General features: G+C 34.2%; 2 protein-coding genes across 4 annotated transcripts; one reads left to right on the top strand and one right to left on the bottom strand.

Annotated features, from left to right (window-relative positions):
- Positions 1 to 363: 363 nt before the first annotated feature.
- Positions 364 to 7,731, top strand: LOC133875282 (uncharacterized). Of its 2 annotated transcripts, none has more exons than XM_062313363.1 (9): positions 364 to 861; positions 5,116 to 5,467; positions 5,602 to 5,635; positions 5,779 to 6,006; positions 6,105 to 6,194; positions 6,570 to 6,635; positions 6,726 to 6,817; positions 6,908 to 6,955; positions 7,417 to 7,731. In XM_062313363.1, the coding sequence occupies exons 1-9, from the start codon at positions 855 to 857 to the stop codon at positions 7,532 to 7,534; spliced, it is 1,035 nt and encodes a 344-aa protein (XP_062169347.1). In that variant the 5' UTR covers positions 364 to 854; the 3' UTR covers positions 7,535 to 7,731. The 2 variants fall into 2 exon arrangements, with proteins under 2 accessions (XP_062169347.1, XP_062169346.1); XM_062313362.1 differs by lacking the exon at positions 364 to 861 and adding an exon at positions 4,346 to 4,502.
- Positions 7,732 to 9,944: 2,213 nt separating this feature from the next.
- LOC133874880 (uncharacterized) lies at positions 9,945 to 16,474 on the bottom strand. Of its 2 annotated transcripts, XM_062312767.1 has the most exons (5): positions 14,356 to 16,471; positions 12,703 to 13,698; positions 11,189 to 11,414; positions 10,443 to 10,585; positions 9,945 to 10,305 (listed from the first exon to the last, which is right to left on the bottom strand). In XM_062312767.1, exons 1-5 carry the CDS (start codon positions 16,189 to 16,191, stop codon positions 10,012 to 10,014), a joined length of 3,495 nt encoding a protein of 1,164 aa, XP_062168751.1. In that variant the 5' UTR covers positions 16,192 to 16,471; the 3' UTR covers positions 9,945 to 10,011. The 2 variants fall into 2 exon arrangements, 1 of the variants encoding a protein (XP_062168751.1); XR_009901402.1 differs by lacking the exon at positions 9,945 to 10,305 and having other exon boundaries at positions 10,448 to 10,585; positions 11,189 to 11,337; positions 14,356 to 16,474.
- Between the last annotated feature and the right edge of the window lie 4,758 nt (positions 16,475 to 21,232).

Raw genomic sequence — 21,232 nt, forward strand, 5'->3', positions numbered from 1 at the left:
TAGTATTATCTTTACTAAGGGCAGTTTTATATATATATATATATATATATAAATGAATTTTGACTCTTGGTTAAAAGTTTAATTTCATGCACTTGTTTTGTCTGTTTGGGATGTGCAACTTTCACCGATTGTTGAAGATGCATGCATGACTAAGTCTCCATTGAGTTACTGTGGTGAAAGACTATTAATTATGCAGGCCGCATTCATTCTGCAAAAGTTAATGGATAAAATAGTAAAGTTAAAATTGACTGTTAAGATTATTTTATTTTGGAGGTAACTGACGTCCCTTAAGGTTCATACAAGGATGACAATAAATTATATATATATATATATATATACAGAGAGAGAGAGAGAGAGAGAGAGAGAGAGATTCTTCCAAGTCATGAACACGTTATATATGTTCTCAAACCCTCTGTGCATCTATTATGTTCATGAGGGATTGAAACGCCAATAAAACATCAATCCCACGTTTTTTGTCCATCTTTTTGTTGTTTGTTTCTATCTACAAGCAGACATGTTTCTTCACTAAAACTCACATGAAATCCCCTTTATATATATATATATATTTGACGTGAGTTTGCTCTAGCTCTAGCTCTAGCTTGCTTGGTTAGCGTGTTGAACTGCTTAAAACGTGGAAACCAAAAAAGCATGCCAATTAACCTGCCTTTTGTTGTGAACTCTTTGTTAATTATCGGCCTCTCTCTACTTCCTCCATCTCCTTTGCTTTTTAACTGAAAGTTGAGCACCTAAAGCTGTTCTTCAGGCACCATTAATAGTCACTCCTTTTAACTCAAAGTTTCAGGAGCTGATTAAGCTGGGTTTTCCGATCCCTTCACAAAAAGCCACTGATCAATATGAAAGGTAAATTCTCTTTTTCTTATTAATTCCTCTCTTTATAAATATTGAATGCCCAGTACGTAGTAAATTAATACTTGTATTTTCTTCTTCATATTTCCATGGAAATGTCATGAATACATAGATAAGAAAGTGATTATTATTATTATTATTATTATTTTCCTTTCAACGATAGGCTAGCTAGAACAAGCATACGCGGGCTAAGGTCGCTCCGTTTGTTAATATGTTTTGTGTTGTTTGTTTGTGTTTTTATTTTGAGAATATATATATATATAGGATATTTTAGATAAGATTTCATGCGGTAATATATATTTTTCTTCAATTATGTGCAATACTTCCAAATCTCAACTAATTAAGGGCATCACACAACCTAGCTTGATTGGGGTCGTTAGTAGTTGAGACATGAAAGATGATAACCGGTTCATGCTTTTTTTGTTCCCATAACTAATAATTAAAGAAAAATATTTTTAATGATTTAAAACAAAGGCATCTATGAATTTCTATGAGATGATTTAAACCAAAGCCAATTGTTTGTGCGAAGTGAAAATGATCGAGATTCCAGGCTATCTGGAATATATATATGGGTAGGCCTCGCAGTCTCGTCTTTTCACGGGGTTGTCAAATTACATGCAATTTGAACAACACTTGTTCCGAACAAACCCCACACCTCAAGCTGTCTAAAGATAGATGGGCCTTACAGTCTCATTTCTATGAGGCTGTCAAATCGAACAACCCGGCCAATTGCAAGAAATATTTATCCTAATCCTAACTAATGAGAAATAGAAAGAGTAGCATATATATATGCATGCCCATATGTATATGTTTGCTTCACCAATATTTGATAATATCATGCTATTATGGGGTTGTAATTAAAAGCATGCATGATTTACGGATTTAGTAGTTCCAAAACCCTTGCTCTTTCCTACTCTCCAAGCAACTTGTAGCGTCTCGCTAATGCTGTGCTTGCTTGGCGGCCACGCTTGTCACGACGTTAAGAGGTTGTCATAAATTGTGGACTACTTGACAATTATGTCAAACATTTGTCCAAAGAGTTTGACAACCTGTCCCTTTTTCTCCTTTGACAAGTGCAAGTGCAACCCCCCCCCCCCCCCCCCCCCCCCCCATATTTGTGCCAAAAAAAAATTAATATCAATACAAATTTTGCTTGTTACAAAGGAAGCATCCTCCCCGGCCCAATCAAAGATCTAACCAAAAATTAAAATAAAAAAAATTACAAAGAATTGAATGCTATCAAAAAATTTTGCTTGATAATGCTTTTTGTTTTTTAGCTGAAAAATAGGTTGAACTTTACTTAAGGGTATCGAACTTTCATTCATTTTGAAAGAAGATACTATAACTTCAAAACGTCTCAATTAGAGGTCTTCCTTTATGATTTTCTGTTAAATCATATTAAAATTTTTAAAAATACCCCTCATTTTTTTAGGAAAAAAAATAATCTAGGATTTAGGTGTTGGTTATAATTTAGCGAAATTTGTACATACTCATGCCTGAATCTTTCAGATTTTTTATAATTTTTTTTTTTTAAAAAAATAAACACATGGGTATTTTGAAAATTTTGATAAAATTTAACGGAAGACTCCTAATTGATACTTTCCTAAAAATGGGTACTCAAAATTGAGACGTTTTGAAGTTCAGGTATTCTCTTTCAAAAAAATGTGAAAGTTGGATAATCTTAAGTGAAGTTATCCGTAAAAAATATTATAATGTGATATAAAGGTGAAATCAGACTTAAGTATTTTGTCTTTACTTTTATTTTTTTTTTTGCTAAAAAGCAATTAAAGTGCAAACCTGATCAAGAACATTATCAAATGAATCTCTCAGCATCCATTTAACGATGAAAATAAATATAAATTATCTTCTCATCTATCTATATATATATATATATATATATATATAAATTGTTCGGTTGCTTTTTTCCCCTTTTGTTCCTTTTCTTTTTGTTTTGTTGATTGATGGGGTAATTGAAGAGATGAAAGTTAAAAAGGCATGATAGTCGGTGTCTTTAATTTGTTCAACTTTAGAAGGCAGAATTGAGCCAAAGGGCAGAATACACCCTTTTTCTTTTTTTTTGCCTTTTTTTTTTCTTTTTTTTTTACTGTAGTAAATTAATTGCATGGTGTTGTGCTTCACGGCCTTCACGTTTTATTAATTTCTGTGTAATTACCCTTCCATTTCTGGGCCCAAAGAAGATTGCCGGCCAGATATGACCACTGATTGAAAGACACGTTTCACCGGTAGACAATTTTGCAATTTGATGACCAAGATCGTCCCTTTTACTTTCCTAACCCCATAAAGTTCACTTAAATTACCAAAATACCCCTTACGATAGCAAAACTTGCAAGGCAAGGGAGAAGATTATTTGAGAATTCTTACTATTACGTGTCTCCTTTGTTTATTGCCTTATTGGGTAAGAAACTATGAGAATGGCAACTCTTATTACTTTCCCGAACATGAGAGCCCTCTCCGACGGCCTATCGGATTAGAATTTTAATAATTATTTATTCTAAAATTTATTTGAATATGTGAATTTTATATGAATTTTCTCACATTATAAGACTAAAATTATTAACAATTTAAATAAATAATTATAAGAAATTCTTTTACTTAAGCGGCTACTTCTCTGCAAAGGAGAGCCTTATCGGACAAGCTATCGGATTAGAGTTTTATAAGAATTCTTTCACATTATATATGCCTAAATTATTAATAATTTGAATAAAAAATTACTATAAATCATTGTGAAAGCCCTCTCCCAATCCCTACAATTTTTTATAGCTCTCGTTGTTGGGCAATCAAAATGTTGAGAGTTATTTGGGTCCCACTTCTGAGGGCAAACAACAAGAAGATGATGCTTTAACTGGAAGCTAACGACCCAGCAATGAGCGTGCCTCAAAACAGCCCTACAAGTTTGTTTGTCCCACTTCCCTAATCAACCTTTCCTGATTGATGAATCATGGCATTTAATCATTTGCGTCAAACTTGGGTCCTACTCAGAAAATTTGTGGGATCCTACCTTTTCTCTTGATTGATGAATCATAGCCAAATCAATGGCCCAAATCATTTGGGTCCAACTTGGATCCTACTCCCAACCTTAATCTAGCATATCATTTCTCTTCCTATTTTGCCCCTTTATTTCTTTTATACAGCAAACTTGGACTCCAGTCCTAAAAGCATCGTCAAGCATTCCGACACAAAATCCCCCCCCCTCTCTCTCTCTCTCTATCTCTCTCTCTCTCTCTCTCTCTCGGTTTCTGTAACACAAAAAAACTTGAAAAGAGTGGGAGTCCAGAGAAAGGTGACAAACATATGCATGTCTTTTGAGAATTAAATAATATTTGCAATTTGCATGGAAATACGGAGGCTGGTCAATTTTGCAAGAGATCTTGTTTATGGAAGAAAGCTTGTGCCTTGTGCCCAAAGCACACCACCCTTTTCCTCTCTCTCTCTCTCTCTCTCTCTCTCTCTCTCTCTCTCTCTCTCTCTTTTCTAGTTTTGTAATCCAAAGCAAAGAAGCAAAGCATCTCGGCCTCTCTCACAAACCGCCCCATTCTCTTGCTTTCCCTTTTAAGTATAAGCCTTTCCTTTGCTTGTAACTCTGCTGATGCTTGGTCGTTAATAAGGTCAAAAAGGTGATGCATTTTGTTGTTTTGAGCTCTCTGTTGGACCAAATCTTCCATTGTGGTTGTCGTGTTTATTTATATGAGAAACCAATGATCAATGTGACTGTTCATTAACCTCTTCCCAAATTTGTCTCATTTCATTCCTGGGTTTTTGTGATTACACTCTGTTTAGCCTTTCTGGATTTGGGTTTTCATTAACGTGTGATTGTCGGTTTGAGCACTTATACTCCACTTTCCTCACCCATTGATTCTTTTACTTTATTCTTTAGATATTTTGCACTAAAGCTGTAATCTTTAGGAACTATTATGCCTTCTGGGTTTCATTTTCCTTAATTTCGCTTTCCACTCTGATTATTGTTTCATTAGGACTCTTGTAGGTTCCTGCTGTTTTTACTTCAAAATAAATTTTTATTTTTATTTTTTATTGTACTCTTAATTTGACAAGAACAAAATTTTGTTCAAGTTTCATTTGATTTTTGCATTCCTGTCGTTTTTTTTTTCTCCTCAAATTCCCCTTTTGTTTTCTTCCCTGCTTGAGAATTTGGGAAAGTCACCCATCATTCCAAATCATAGTGAGTGAAGAATCAGAGAAGGAAATGTAACGCCATGAGTTTTTCAACAGGACCCTCAAAAGATTCTTGGCACCCAGTCATGGCTTCTGATACAACAACTTCAAGTTACTGGCTGAACTGGAGGGTGTTGCTCTGTTCCATATGGGTCTGGATTTCCATGGTTTTCGCACTCTTTCTGATATGGAAATACGAAGGTTTCCGCAAACGCAGTCCCGGAGAAACCCAGCAACAAGAAGAAGCAGGAGCTTTATATGAGGATGAAACTTGGCGGCCATGTTTGAAAGGAATCCACCCTGCTTGGCTGCTAGCATTCAGAGTTTTTGCTTTCTTTGTGCTCTTAGTGCTGCTCATTGTCACTACTTTGACAGATGGAGGCGGCGGTCTATTTTACTTCTACACTCAGTAAGCTGTTCTTCGTTCTTGAGATTATTTCGTACTTCAGAAAGATCTGCATAATGATATGCTTTGAGGAATTTGTTTGTGTATAATTTTATTCTAATTCAACATGTTTTTTTTCTTCTTGTTTTTCTGGACAGGTGGACTTTTACATTAATCACCATTTATTTTGGGGTATGTTTTGCATCTTCAGCAAGCCTTCTCTGAAATTGTTATTTAGTTAATATGATTCATTCCTTTCTCTACCTATATCAATGCTTGAATCTCTTTCTTATCTATATTTTTTATTTGCTTGTGATCTCAATTGCCATGACTAGCTCGGATCGTTGCTCTCCATGTATGGGTGTTACCAATATCATAAGAAAGCTGGTGGTGACAGGGTTGGTAATGTAGAGGGAGATGCAGAGCAAGGTACTGGTGGGGCTACTACACATGGGGAAAATTCTAAAATGTCTGATCCATCCAAAAGCTCTGGCCCCCATGAACAACATAATCTACGCAAACCTGCAGGCATCTGGGGTTATGTGTTTCAAATAATTTTCCAGGTAATTTTTTCAAAAATAAGCTGCTGAAGTTGGAAAGTAGAATGGCTTTGTTTTCTTCCATGCTACTAGTTTTGACATTTTCTTGTTCTTGTAAACAGATGAATGCAGGTGCTGTTATGCTCACAGATTGTGTCTTTTGGTTTATCATTGTTCCTTTTCTTACAATGAAAGATTACAACCTAAATTTTGTAAGTATCATCTAGAGCTTCAATATAATTCTTTGTGATATTGTATTTGATTTTTATCTAAATAATAACCCTTCTCAAGTAATTTTGGTGGGATAGATAGTCAACTAGAAGCAGGAGTCTGTGGAATGAATTTATTTTACATCACATCATGAATCATTTTTACCTTCCCTGAATAAACCCCAGAATCTTGTACCACTAGACAGAGACCTTTAATGGTTTAACACTCTGCCAGCAGGCATTGCATCTTCCTAAAATAAGACCCATCTCCTTTTTAACTTGCAAATAGGACTCTTTTCTCCTTCCCCTTATCCCTCTCTCCATTCTACTGTGAATACTGATCATAAAAACCCGTCTTTTCCTTTTTCATTACTGCAGCTGATTATAAACATGCACACAATCAATGCTGTTTTCCTGCTTGGTGACACGGCTTTGAATTCCTTGGTAAGTTGTTGCAATTAGCTCAATCTGCTCCTCATTTTCCCACTCCTATCATGAATATACATTATGTGAAAAGTTGTTTTCCCTTTTCAGCGGTTTCCGTGGTTTCGAATCGGATATTTCTCCCTATGGACAGTCGTTTATGTAGTTTTCCAGTGGATAGTTCATGCTAGTGTCAAACTCTGGTAAAAGCTTCATCTGTTATCTTTTTATTATCAGACAAAAAAACGTCATTTTTGTTATCTAATAGGTAACTTCTGCCTTGACAAAAACAGGTGGCCATATCCATTTCTTGACTTGTCTTCTTCGTATGCTCCATTATGGTACGTACTCTTAACCATTCACCTTGCAGTGTTCAGGACAAAATTCTGCTCTAAGAGTGCATTTGGCATCGCGTTTTTGCAAATCAAAAGTGCAGTTTTAAACCAAATGCTTAATTGCATTTTTAAAAAGCACGTTTTGAAATCACAAATCCGAACTGACCTAAGCCTCATTTAACGAGAAATTTTTGTACATATCAGTTCTTGCACACAAATTTGATGCATATTGAATCCATACTATCTTTACAATTTACATGCATCTGAAGTCATTCTGTCAAAAGCTGTATGTTGGGTTAAACAGACTGGTGGTTCTTCAGCATTGTGATCCAAATTCTTTTAAAATATCTTTTTTCTCTGCCATGAAACTTGCCCTCCTTCCTGATTTTTGTCCCAAAAGTTTATTTATTTATTTTTATTTTTAAATTTCTAACCCCTTTTCTTTTTGGCTGTGCTGGAATTTGAAGGTACTTGTCGGTGGCAGTAATGCATATCCCATGCTATGGCATCTTTGCTCTGATCATGAAGCTGAAACATTTTGTGCTGTCAACCAAGTACCCGCAGTCCTATCAGTGCATGACATAAACTGGGCATAGAAACTTTCTGAAGCAAAAACAGAAGTATTGATACATGTCTTGAACAAAAATTCATAAAAAAATATACAAAAATGGTCAAACAAGGTAGTCTTAGATTGTTCATGTATCCATTCCAACTGGAATGGCACAGATGTAATAACAAATAGTTCTTGAGAGAAATTAATTGAGAAATACTTGTTCCTCTGACCCTCTCCTCTATATGCTCTGCAACATTTGCAGTTATTTATTTATTTATTTTAATGTGAGAGATATAAGAATTTCAACCAGTAAAACTGAAAATCATATTGGGAACTGTTGTGATAGTGATATTCCTAGTATAATATCTGATTTTAGGTGGTAGAAGGAGTAAAGCTATATGCTACACTCTCATCTGTTTCACTGAGTTGATGTGACAATGTCCATCAGTTTTTGGATCAGCCTGTAGTATATAGCATTACTCATCTTAAAAAAATTAAAAAAAAAAATCCTTTTCAAAATTGTCCTAAGATATATATAAAAAAAAATATATCAAAATAAAAGCATTTATCCAGCTAAGCTTCCGTCTTACCTTTAAATTTGAGCTCACATTTTTTTTCTTCCTCATACTTTGATGAACAAGATATGATACGTTTACAACTTTTGTATAACTTTAACAACTTTTTTTAAGATCAACAATTGGATATTTATGACTCACATATAGGAAAACAGATCCAATTGTTAGTTTGAAAAAAAAAGTAGTTGAAGTTATACAAGAATTGTGTCAAGAATTGTACAACAATTATTTCTCTACTTTGAACCCATATTTCTTGACCCATCTAAGGGAATTTTAGATTACCGTAATTTTTATTTTTATTAAATGCATATGGGTTGCAAATTTTAATCTATTTTGGGATGAATGGAATAATATTTTTCAATATTTCAATTCCCTCAAATTAATCAATGATGATGCTTGCTTAAAAATTAATCAATTCCCTAAAATTGTTCCCATTCAAATTCTCCACCATGTCAATGTTTACTGTAAAATTAAAAAGTGAGATATTGACAACCATTGTGGTCCGTCATGAATTGGGGGGGGGGGGGATCCCTTCTCCATTACTGCACTATGATCACGATGTATGCTCCTTGCGTGTGCGCCTCCCTAAAATGAACAATTAAAAATGAAAAATGAAAAATAAAAAATGGGGTGTTATATCCTGCCCTCGACTTTTCCTCCCTTCTCTCCATTGTTGCATCTATTACGTTTATTTTATTTTTCTAGTTTTATTTTCCTTGTCAATTCTTTTTCTCAGCATAATCTATTTTCCACAGGCAATTTTAAACTGTTACAAAAATATCCCTATAAATTGAAAAAAAAAAAATAAATTGAAAAAATAAAAGAGGCTGCAAAATTCTTTTTATAATTTTTTGCAACATCCTCCTTCCTTCCATGACTCAAAATGATAAAACATACTCCATAAAATAAAAAAATGACTTATATATATAGAGAGAGAGAGAGAGAGAGAGAGAGAGAGTATTTTTGCCATTTTGTATGCAAGGGAGACATTGCAACCCCTACTGTAAAATGGAAGGACATTGCAAAAATTAAAACATTATGACATTTCAAAAATAATGGTAATTAGAAATGGATAAATGTAGCTTCCCCAAAAATATTAGAACTGTATTCGAGTTGAGTATTGAATGTTCAAGCTTGACTCATTTAATTTTATTTTGAACACGAGTCGAGCTCAAACTTATCACTGAGTTAGATATTCTGTTCAAGCTTTGCTTATTTAATTTTATTTCGAACACAAGTCAAGCTCAATCTTATCACGAGTTGCTCAATTAACTTATTCATTTTTTATATAAAGTAAATATCATGATTGTTTACATTTTCGTAAATCCATACCAATCATTAATTAATTAAGTATTGTTAAAATTTTATCATTTGAGTTCATTAAATAAATTAACTTGAATTTTAATAATATAATCTCCAGTTTATATATATGTATATAAATTCATTATGCACAAACACAAATTACGCACGTGCATACACACACATATAATTACACATACTCACAAACACTCTTGTACACAGGAATCTATAAAATTAAACTCACAACAATAATTCAAGTTATATCTATCATATTAGGAAGATAATTCTTTTTTACTTAAGATGCTATTATTACAAAATTAAAATAATACGATTTTTTTTTTTTTTTGTAAAAATGAAGTTATATGAGTTTATACAAGCTTATCCAAGTCGAGCTGAGTTTATACGAGTATATCTCTTTTAATATTTGAACATATTATTGTCTTCACGATTACTGATACAAAAAAAAATAAAAAAAAAAAAAAAAAAAAAAAAAAAAAAAAACTCTTCCCTTTTCTACAACGGTATACTGCCCAAGCCAGGACTGGGTACTGAATACACTACCCATGGGTACAAAAAATGAAGTATGATATTTTCAGATGTAGAAACAAAAATGATACAAATTCAATTATAGGTGATCACAGAGAAGTGCTTGGCATGGAACCCATTAAGATAACGTTGTCACTGTCTTTATGCTCCCTTGTCTTTTCCGGTTTTGCCCTTGCAAACAGTCCAGAGAACAATCCGACAGACAAACCAGAGTCAGATCTCTTACCCAACAAGTCCAAAGCTCTACTAACCTCACCACTGGCCCTGTAGCTTACACTCTCTTCCACCCTGAGGTGTGCCCCACAAGGGCAGTTTGTGAGCTTTCTGAAGCAAGGCTTATGGAATAACGATTCACAAGATGTACACCTTTCAACCTCACCTGCCTGTTGATTATTTTGCAGCTCAGACTATGTTATTATAAGAAAACTACACAGTATTTCCTTTTGAAACACATAACTAATCAAACCAAAAGAAGTGAAGAAAGTATGTGATTAATTTGTGGTGTAAAACCATAGCCCACCTGAAAAGGGAAAATGAGAGCAGAAGGGTCATTACAAGCTTGTCGAGCACCGCAGGGTACTCCCACATCACAGCATACGAGGCATTGCTCTGTAATATGCTCCGTGATTTTCCTTGAGACGGTTTCCACCATCACAGGTAGTCCTGCCATAAGGGTTGATATACATTAGGAATGCATATAGATGTATTTAGAAAAGAAAACACACTAGGTCAATGTTTTATACGCTGAAAAGATCATCAGCACATGAAACATTTCAAATGATTGAATTCACAAGGATCCTTTTTTTTTTTTTCTTTTTTTTTTTTTGAGGTCAAAGTTATATGTTAAGATGTGGCAGATTTGATCTTCGGGGAAAAAATCCAGTTTACAGGCTATGACAACAAATGATTATCATCTTCCAAAAGTTCGTATAATGCTGCTCTAACCAAAGGTGGCAAATTGGTGGAAAAATGCTGACCTCTATAACAAAAATGTAAACCAACTTACTAGAAAAGGTAATTAATTGCACCTTAAATGTTCCATGGACATGGAAGTCTTTGGTTATGTTTCCACACCATTTAAAAGGAAAAACTGTATGATAATAAGTAGAATCAAAACTGTGGTAGATCATCAAATCAACGAGTTTATATCAATATCACATATGGACAGATTGCAAGTGTTGTACAAAAATGCAAAATGAGGGCATGAAATTTTGTGAATTCCCAAGAAAACATGAATTAGCAATAATCTAGTAATAAGAAGCTAACCTGCAAAGGGCCCTTTGGAAAGATCAATAAGGTCTCTAAGTGCAAAAAAATCATTGCTTTCAAGAAGATATCTTCGAGACCCAAGTCCTTTGTTGATGGTCCTACGAAATGGACAACGAACATATGGAAGCACGGTTCCTATTTTTTTCCTGACACCCATAACATGAAGCAGGGCCGGAACCTTTGAGAATAGGAAAGGATTAACCGCACTAACACAAAGCATGGGCTGCAAGATAAAACTCATTATCGACATCTATCAAGGCCTCCGATAAAGTTAACTTGAAATTGAAAAATTAAATTGACTTTTAAACGTGAAGTAAAAACTGGCTAAAAAAATTAATCTTGCATGTGCAGTACATCTCTTTTCTACTTCTCACTTTTTCTTAATCAAGTTGCTGATATGCATGTATATAATCATGATGCTCCTGCCCCAAACATAATTTTTTTTTTTTTTTATAATGACAAGGAACCCCTCCAAGGTAGGGCATTTCGTGTACCCACCACATTTAGGTAAACCTCGGAGCCATGTAAAGTGCCATCTCCACACGGATCGGATAATATTCCGGCTTCGCTGGGGGGCTAGCCCGAAGGAATTATTTGCACCCAAGGGGATTTGAACCTTAGACCTCATGGGACTACCACAAAGACCAATGCCCTTACCACTTGAGCCAACCCTTGGGGTTACCCCAAAAATAATTAAGTGCATAACATGTCCAAGTTGAGCAAAATAGGACTATAATATATAATTTAAGCCAAAGATAAAAGCTTGTTCTCTATATCCCCTCACAAAGCCATTTCAAAAATCCCCTGGAATGAGAGAGGCATCCGAGCTCAACGATTTATAAGCCTAATATTACAAACTCAGAACCCAAAAACAGTAAAACGACCCGTCAAACCCTCCCGACAAGAAAGCACCCACAACACCCAAAACCCACGTGAAACCCAAATCCCAAAAAACAGTTGAAGCCCCTGTCAAACACCCAAACCTGCCCCGAAAGCAGGGGGAGAGAGAGAGATGAATGACCTTAGACTTATAGCCAGGAAAAGGCAAGATGTTTAGACTAGTCACCAATCACATAAAATATTTTTTTAAAATATATATATATATATATATATATATATATATATATATATATGCTTTCAATGTCAACTATGAGCTTTTCTGCAATGCTGGAGTAATTTTCTTTACAAAAATGAGGCCTCAGACTTGGAGATAAGTAACTCTGTTCACATAACTTGGTCCTGCATACATGTGATATATCCTGCTTACCCCAACAACATCGAATCTTACTCATTGAATACATGTGATAACTAGGTGTTGCGTACATGTGATATATATTACAAGAAGTATATGTAACAATATTCTTGCTTTTTGCCAAAAAGAAAAAAGAAAAGGAGCACATAAACAAAACTATAATGTTCTTACTCAGTGAATCCTGATCATTTGTGTGCATTGAGAAGCTATAAATAACAACATTCCAAACCATGAGAGTGGGTGCCTGTCTCTGAATTACCTGGTCATGTATGGATTCCAGATACGATTTAGCCAGCTGAGAAACTGGATAGGGAGTAAAATCCCAATGATGCAAAACTCTTGCTGGTAAGACTGCAGTCTCATTTGTATGGCACGAAGAGCAATATAATTGAGAAGTGTATTCACAAAGTCGAGGCTTACCCCAACCAAATGTCTGTACAAAGTCTCTCATCAGTGTCTTTTCATCATCAAAATGTTTGTGGCATCCAGCACAGGAATAATGTTGAGCTTCTAGCATCTGTTTCATATGTTTGTATGGCTGGATTTCAACAATAAGTGATATAGTCTGCCCTAAAGTGGAAATGTTTTCTGTATCTGCCCTTCTAGCAAAAGAGGTAGACGGGGGCACCAGTGTATTTGACATAGGAGAACTGGGAAATGAATCTTGAGGGGACAAAAACCAAATCAATGCAGTTGGGGGACTGGATAAAAACTTGAAATGGAGAATTGAACGTAAACACTCTTGAATAAGAACACTTCTCTCTGCAACAACATCAGGAGAAGCATTCCCAAATATCTTTCTGGATTCCTTTTCTACAGCGGACCAGGGAGAAGGTAGAATCCAGTCTTGGTCAGCAAATGATGTTTTCAACTGACGATATAGAGTAAAAAAATCACGATATCGTCGTTCAACCTCCCATTGGTTGTTGCCGCTCCACACTCTTATTTCATACACGGTGTGTTCCTTCACTCCAACCAGTCTTTCACTAAAAGAGACATCCCCCTTCTTCTGTCTTGCACCAACCACTTCAACCCCATCAATTCTCAGTGGGTTCTGAATGAGTGGGGAAGCATCATCTGTACCAGAAGTAGAAGCAGTCGACCCACCATCTCTCAAAGGCAGAGACAGCTCTGACTGAAACATCCTATTATCCTGAGAGAACCTAGCTTCAGGAGTCTTGCCAGAGTCAAGTAAAACTTCTTCCATGTCATGTACAATCTCATTGTAGAATTCATCTATATCAAGATTTTCTGTCTGCAAAATGGAGTGAAAATAAGAAGTATACAACCTGCTTAACAGGTAATGTTGAAGAAACACACACAAGATTCCTAGATAACCACGAATGGTGGTTGATCAACTATACATTTGCACAAGGTAGTTGACACATCAACTAAGATAAAAGATCACCATATGTAATAATTTTAGCAAGCCAGAGTGCCAAGCAAGTTGCAACAATATCATACGAGCTACACCTAGGTAATAACTTGAACTTACAAAGCCCAATACAAATGCAAATTTGTTAATGGACAAACCAGATTCTAGGAACCAGAATGAACAGGAACTATTTGTTTAATTCAGTTCTTTTAAATTCTGGGTTGCAGCATCAACTTTGTGCATTTTGTATCTAAAGTATTTACGAGTTTCCCATTATCACCCAAAGTGACTCTTTTATAATACATGTAGATATCATTTTTAAGACCTATATCAATATATTCATTGAAGTATCAATATTAAAAAGAAATGAGAATCAAAGTGATTTAGTCTTTCAATTATAAACTAGAAAATTACAATAGGAACATTAGCAATCTACTTATCAAAAAAGAAAAATACAATCTAGTTATTTACTTGGCTGCAAACTGCGAAAAAAAAAAAAAAAAAAAAAACATGAGTACAGAGAAACTAATCACTGACCCGAATTGGTGGAGGATGGTCTTCAAAGAGATCTGTGGAAACAGGAGAATTGTTTGAAATTATCATCACCCTGTTTTCAGAAGCTGACGGGGATGGCATTTTATCATGGTCTTCAAATAAGTTGACGTTTATGTTTTCCGGATATACAGGTGAATGGGAACAAAGTTGATTAATTGTCACATCCAAAAGGTCCAACTTCTCTTTTGATTTACCCAAATCTTGATTTTCTAAAGCTCGACTGTCATCAATGCCAATAAATTCTTCAGTTGTCATAAACTGATGCTCCCTTTCCATGCCATTCTCCACAATGTTCAATTTCATCTCCACAGGTATTTTTTCAGCAAGTTGTTCCAGCTCCATTTGAAAGGCATTACTAGCAGAACTTTCTGATTCATCAGCAGCTTGAACTTGATTGTTGGTAACAGAAGTATCTCTGACATCTTCTTGTTCTGGTTCATGGAAATTTGAAAAACTGGTTGGAATCACGGAAGTACTTTCGGTATATCCAGCCAATTCATTGCCACCTTGAACATGATAACTGGCTTCAGGAATGTCTCTCACGTCTTCTATTAGCTCTGCTTCAGCAAAATTTGAAATACTATTTGGGTTCGGAGAATAGCTATCAAGATCATCACCCAATTCATAATCATCTTGAACTTGTTTCCTAGCCACAGGCATGTCTGTCACAACTTGTCCTTGGTCTATTTGACCAGTACTTGAAATCCCAATGGAGGTCTCAAAATTTGAATTCAGAATGTCCCCCCCAGTTGCAGGATGCTGTTCTTTCTGATCCTGGAATGCATCCCAGGCCAGAGAAGCCAGGGTAGTTCCCTCTGTTTCTTGCACAAAGTCATCCCAGTCTTCTGAACCAAATGCCACAGATGAGTTAATAAGCAACGGATTTTCATTCCCCGCTTTTGCTTCCTTACCATAATGCATGTTTCTTTGAACATAAAAGCGATCCCTACACTCATCATCCGTACCATAATTATACATCGAATCTTCACCCTCCGAATGCTCATATCTCGATGACGTCCCATCCTCCTCTTCCCTCTTTGTTTCCCTTCTATCAAACAGCAAATCAGATGGCAAATTCAACCCGTCATAGCAACCACCATCCCCTTCACCAACAAACCCAGATGACGAATCTACTCCAACCTCATCCCCATGTTCCTCACCAATGGCCTCTCTACCAGGCAAATTCTCAACACTAACTCGCAACATTCCTGACTCGCCTTGTTCTCTTGACCCTATAGAACCTTCTTCATCACCTTCACCACATCCACCTGCTTCACCCGAACCATCATCCCACCCTGCAACTAATCCCGACACACTCCCAACCTTCAAACCCATCATTTCATTTGACTTATCACGTCCCTCAGTATCATACAACTCGAACCCACTCTTTATCAACCTCCCTTCTTCCTTTACCCTTTTCCCATCTCGAAATTCAACATTTCTATCACCTAAACACTCGTTACCGCGACCCCAAACCCTCTGGTCCTCTCGATTCCTATCGAACAACCCTCCCAAACTAAAACCTTCCAAACCACTATCACTCCTCATAGACCCTAAAAACTCAGACTCTAGTTCGCAATCGTTAAACGTCGTGATCGAGCTACGCACACTCGGCGTGCCCATCGCCGAGTTCGCGCTACAGTAGCGCTCGAACTCGGACTCTCCGCACGACGAGTACTGCGACGGCGATGAGGGCTCGGGCTCGGGCTCGGCATCGACATCGCCTCCCCCGTCCGATTTGGGTTGCGGGAACGAATCGGGCGGGTCCGGAGATGCGAGTTCGGAGGCGGCCCCACGAGTACCCTCCCAACCGATCATCGGGGACTCAGAAACTCATACAATATATTTTTATTAAAGAAAATGAATGGAATTTTGAGGTGAAAAGAGAGGGAATCAAACCTCTGTAGAATGAACCGGCGGCTGCGATTTGATTCAGGCTAGGGATAGTCCTTGCGCTTGGATTGGTAGCAGAGGGTTTTGGTAAATGGTACGGGTTTGAATGATTGTTAGCGAGAAAGGAAGAGTTGGAGGAAAATGAACCCAGAGCGAGTGTGCGTGCGTGCGTGCGTGAGACAGGGGCTGACCTTTTGGCGCTGTGGACACTGGACAGAGACAAAACAAATTGATTAATTAAAACATTTGCAAATGGGGTTGGTTTGATTACTACGAAAATGTCTTACGTTGTTTTCGTTTGGATAACCATTCACTGTATTTTTGCTAACAAATTCTTGATACATGATATGGACATATTTGATCGGGTCGGTCCGATTAGCTAAAAATTTATTTGAACAATTTAAACAGACAAATGTTGTGAATTTCAATCCTTTTTTTTTTGGATTTTTTTTTTTATAAAAAAAAAAAATAATAAAATAAAATAAAATTATATCCCTAAAACTACTGTTCATTTGACAATATCCTCTCAAATTTTTAATTGGAATAATGTTATTTCTAAATTATCAAAAATTGTTAATATTCCCCTCAAGGCCAACAAAAAGACAAAACTGATCTTATAATTTTTTCAATAGGACAAAAATATTCATATAAATTTAAAAAGAAAACGAAAAAAAAATATGTTCACCCTTGGTTTTTATGTTTTTTTTTTTTTTAAAAAAAAAAATAGTATTTTATTTTGTTTTATTAATGCTATTTTTGTACTTACAAGAAAAATTAAAGGTATTTTCATCATTGGGATAAATATTGACAATTTTTTGTAGTACGGTAGAACATTATCCAAATTAAAAGTTTAGAGGAAACATTGTCAATTGAATGATAATTTGAGGGGATGCGTGAACTTTACTTTTTCTTTTTCTTTTTTTAATGTTCTCTCTTCTTGCTTTCTACAGTAATAATAACCAAAATAGAATTGGAATAATGTTATTTCTAAATTATCAAAAATTGTTAATATTCCCCTCAAGGCCAACAAAAAGACAAAACTGATCTTATAATTTTTTCAATAGGACAAAAATATTCATATAAATTTAAAAAGAAAACGAAAAAAAAATATGTTCACCCTTGGTTTTTATGTTTTTTTTTTTTTTTTAAAAAAAAATAGTATTTTATTTTGTTTTATTAATGCTATTTTTGTACTTACAAGAAAAATTAAAGGTATTTTCATCATTGGGATAAATATTGACAATTTTTTGTAGTACGGTAGAACATTATCCAAATTAAAAGTTTAGAGGAAACATTGTCAATTGAATGATAATTTGAGGGGATGCGTGAACTTTACTTTTTCTTTTTCTTTTTTTAATGTTCTCTCTTCTTGCTTTCTACAGTAATAATAACCAAAATAGCTATTGAAAAAGTATAACTCTCTACATTAGCTATTGTTTTTTCTATACTCTCTCCAACAGATTTTCTATTATACTATTTATTTTCTTTAAATATTATTTTTTGTGTAAAAGAGTGTGAAAGAAAGAGGGAGAGAGAGAGTGTGTGAAAGAAGAAAATGAAGAGAGAGAAAACAATAGAAAAAACTGTTTGTAATGTGAATAGTGAATATGCTCTTCTACCTATTTACTATCCACACTACGATAAAAAATTATATTCTACTAGAAATCTGACTATTATGAGTTATGTATATTCTGTTAGAGATATTCTAAAATTATATTCTGCCTATTTCTGAAATTTCTAGAGGAGTCTGTAACTAGGCACTGGATCCCTTCAGACCTGGAGAACGTGTGACGCTGGGTCGGGGTTTGGTGAACCAACAGGTCGCTCCTCTAGTTGAAGTATCGGGCCCCCTTTTTTGTTGCCCAAGTTACACCTTTGCATATTCCATAAGGGAGTTTTGCTCTACTAAGTAAAAAATAATTATTCAATTCTAACATCTTCTATTCTTAATAATAACTTTTTATTTTTCTTATGAAATACCTATCCTACCTACCAAACGAGGCCTTAGTAATGTTATCAAACTCATATCACTATCTTAAATATCCCTAAAGGAGTTTTTTTTGGGCATAAGCTGTGGGAAAAGCCCAACACTAAGGCCTCGTTTGGTTTGCGGATTAGACCCATGGAAAGGAATAGCTATTCCTACGGAATAGTTATTCTTTTGTTTGGTTGTATATTATTTAAGGGAATAGTTATTCCCACGGAATAGCTATTCCCTTACGAAGAGGAATAAGTATTCCACTCAAAAAGGAGTGGAATACCTATTCATTTCCTATGGGAATAAATTAAATTCGTATTTTACCCAAAAACCTCAACCTTCTCAACACCCAAGTCTCTTATCCCTCTCTCTCTCTGTTTTTCAACTCATGGTGTGTTTTGATACGAAATTTTGACAATAAAATATAATTCTGATTCTACTTTTTTCAGAAATAAATCATATTTTATTCAACTTTTTATAAACAAATCATATTTTATTCAATTTTTTCTAAAAAGTCAAATTTCAAAATTCGCAAACAAAATAAGAATTTAATTCTGATTTCAAAAATTCATCACTCAAGTGCACCATCAATATCTTTCTCCATCTCTGCAATTATATTCTCATCCCCCTCTCTCTGTTTCTCAACTCAACTTAATTTGTTGTGGGGTAGTTTTCTTCTTTTTCTTTTTTTTTTTTTTTTTTTTTTCCTCCTCCTATGATTTAGCCTACAGAATGCACTTAGACGTAGCAAAACGAGTACCTCTTAATATCGGGGGGACTCCAATTGCCTTGCGGAGGTTTAAGAAAAACTTTGTAAGCAAATAATGAATGCTTGTTACTGAAAAACAAATAAAAAATAATAAAATAAAAAGGGCTTTGTAGTTGTTTTTTTTTTTTATGATGATTATGTTTTTTTTTTTTTTTTTTTTTTTTTTTTTCTCTTATAAATCATTTTACTTTATAAGCAAAGAATGAATGTTTGTTGCTGGAAAACAAATAAAAAAGAATAAAATAAAAAAGGCTTTGCAGATGATCTATTTTTTTATTTTTTTATGATGGTGATATGATGATTATGTGTGTGTGTGTTTTTTTTTTTTTTCCTTGTAAATCATTTTGTAGCGTAATTGTATATGAAAAAAAAAAAACAAAAAAAAACAAAAAAAAAAACAAAAAAGGTCATAGTATGATTGTTTATGTTTCTTAAATAAAGAAAAAAAAATGTCCTCAAGAATATAAATTATATTTGTATTATAAGGGTATTTTAGAAAATTTGATTATAATATGATTCCATTCACCAATGTATTGCACTGTACCAAACAAAAGAATACATATGCAATGTTCTATTCCACCGTTACAACTAGGGGTGTAAATGAGCCGAGCTCGAGCGAGCCAGTGCCGAGCTCGAGCGAGCCAGAACCGAGCTCGAGCTCATTCATTACGAGCTCGAGCTCATTCATCACGAGCCCGAGCCGATCTCGAGCTTATTCATCACGAGCTCGAGCCGAGTTCGAGCGGTAATAATTAAGTCAAGTCGAGTCGAGCCGAGCTTATACGAGTTTAACATTTGTTCTTTTATTACCATTAATTCTACTTTCCATCAAAGTTAGAATTAATTAATAAGAATCATTAACTTCTCGTAGTTAATTAACCAACACTTTATTAAGGTGTATTAATTAACCATTAACCAACAATTAATAAAGGAGGATTAATTTACACATTAAGATCGAGTCTAATAAGTTGTCTTATGTGTCAGGTCATGTGGGACATTGAATTCTTACAAGAAGCACTTGTTATTAAAACATGTGATTCTCACATGTTAAGGGACACATGTTAATCTTATATGTGAGTTGTATTAAATTTCATACCTACTGGTTTGTAGGAAATTTATGTCATTTAATTATAAATAAAAAAAAAATGTAACAATAGTCAATATAAATATTAAGTTAAAACATTAATAATTATAATAATTATATTTTCATATGGTTCTATATATCAAATGATAATAATACCTTTTTTTTTTTTAAAGTCTAATGATAATTCTTAGATCATATGATTCATATCTAATGGTTATGTAGCACAAATGCACAATGTTATATCATATGATCTAAATTCTAATGATAACACCTAAATTATTATCATAATTAACACATTAGTAATTCCAATCGAACCAATCGACCAATCCTAATAACTTAATTTGGGATTATATGAATTACATTGTCATTATATATGAATAATATGATTAAGTTTAAAAAGTGTTATTATAATTCGTATAATTAATATGAATTCATACTTATGTATATAATCTATATACCTAATCATTGTATCTAAGACTCTAAGTATTATTAATAATTATTAGATACTTAAAATCTTACATCATACTTAATCAGTGTATCTAAGTATCTAAATACTTAATCATTTTATTTGTATGCTCATATGATCTTAGATTTTGAATCACGTGATGACGGTGATGTAATGATTCATAAGTATCTAATAATAATACTTATAAGTTATAACATTGAATATAGTGAATCAATAATTACATGTTATATGCTACAATGTTAATTATATTATTATATGATCATATAATCATATTATATTACATAAATAATATAATATGAATTATATGATTAAGTATTTGAATTGTCATTATATCATATGATTATATGATTAACAATTAAGTATTAATATTATTCACTTTTACTATTTTATATACATATTGATACAACCAAATAATTATAATCAATTAATATTTATTGACTATTTTTATTTGTTACTTAATTCATTCTTATATATAGTATATTGTACAAATAAGTTATATATTAACAAATTAAAACTTATTTTTAACATATATATATATATATATACGAGTCGAGCCTTAATAAACGAGTCGATCCTTATACGAGCGGGTTCACGAGCTTTAATCGAGTCGAGCCGAGTTTATACGAGTTTGCATTGTTTAATAATCGAGTTTGATTTTCGTGTTCACGA

This window comes from Alnus glutinosa, chromosome 8 (genome assembly GCF_958979055.1).
Source record: "Alnus glutinosa chromosome 8, dhAlnGlut1.1, whole genome shotgun sequence".
NCBI classification, from domain to species: domain Eukaryota; kingdom Viridiplantae; phylum Streptophyta; class Magnoliopsida; order Fagales; family Betulaceae; genus Alnus; species Alnus glutinosa.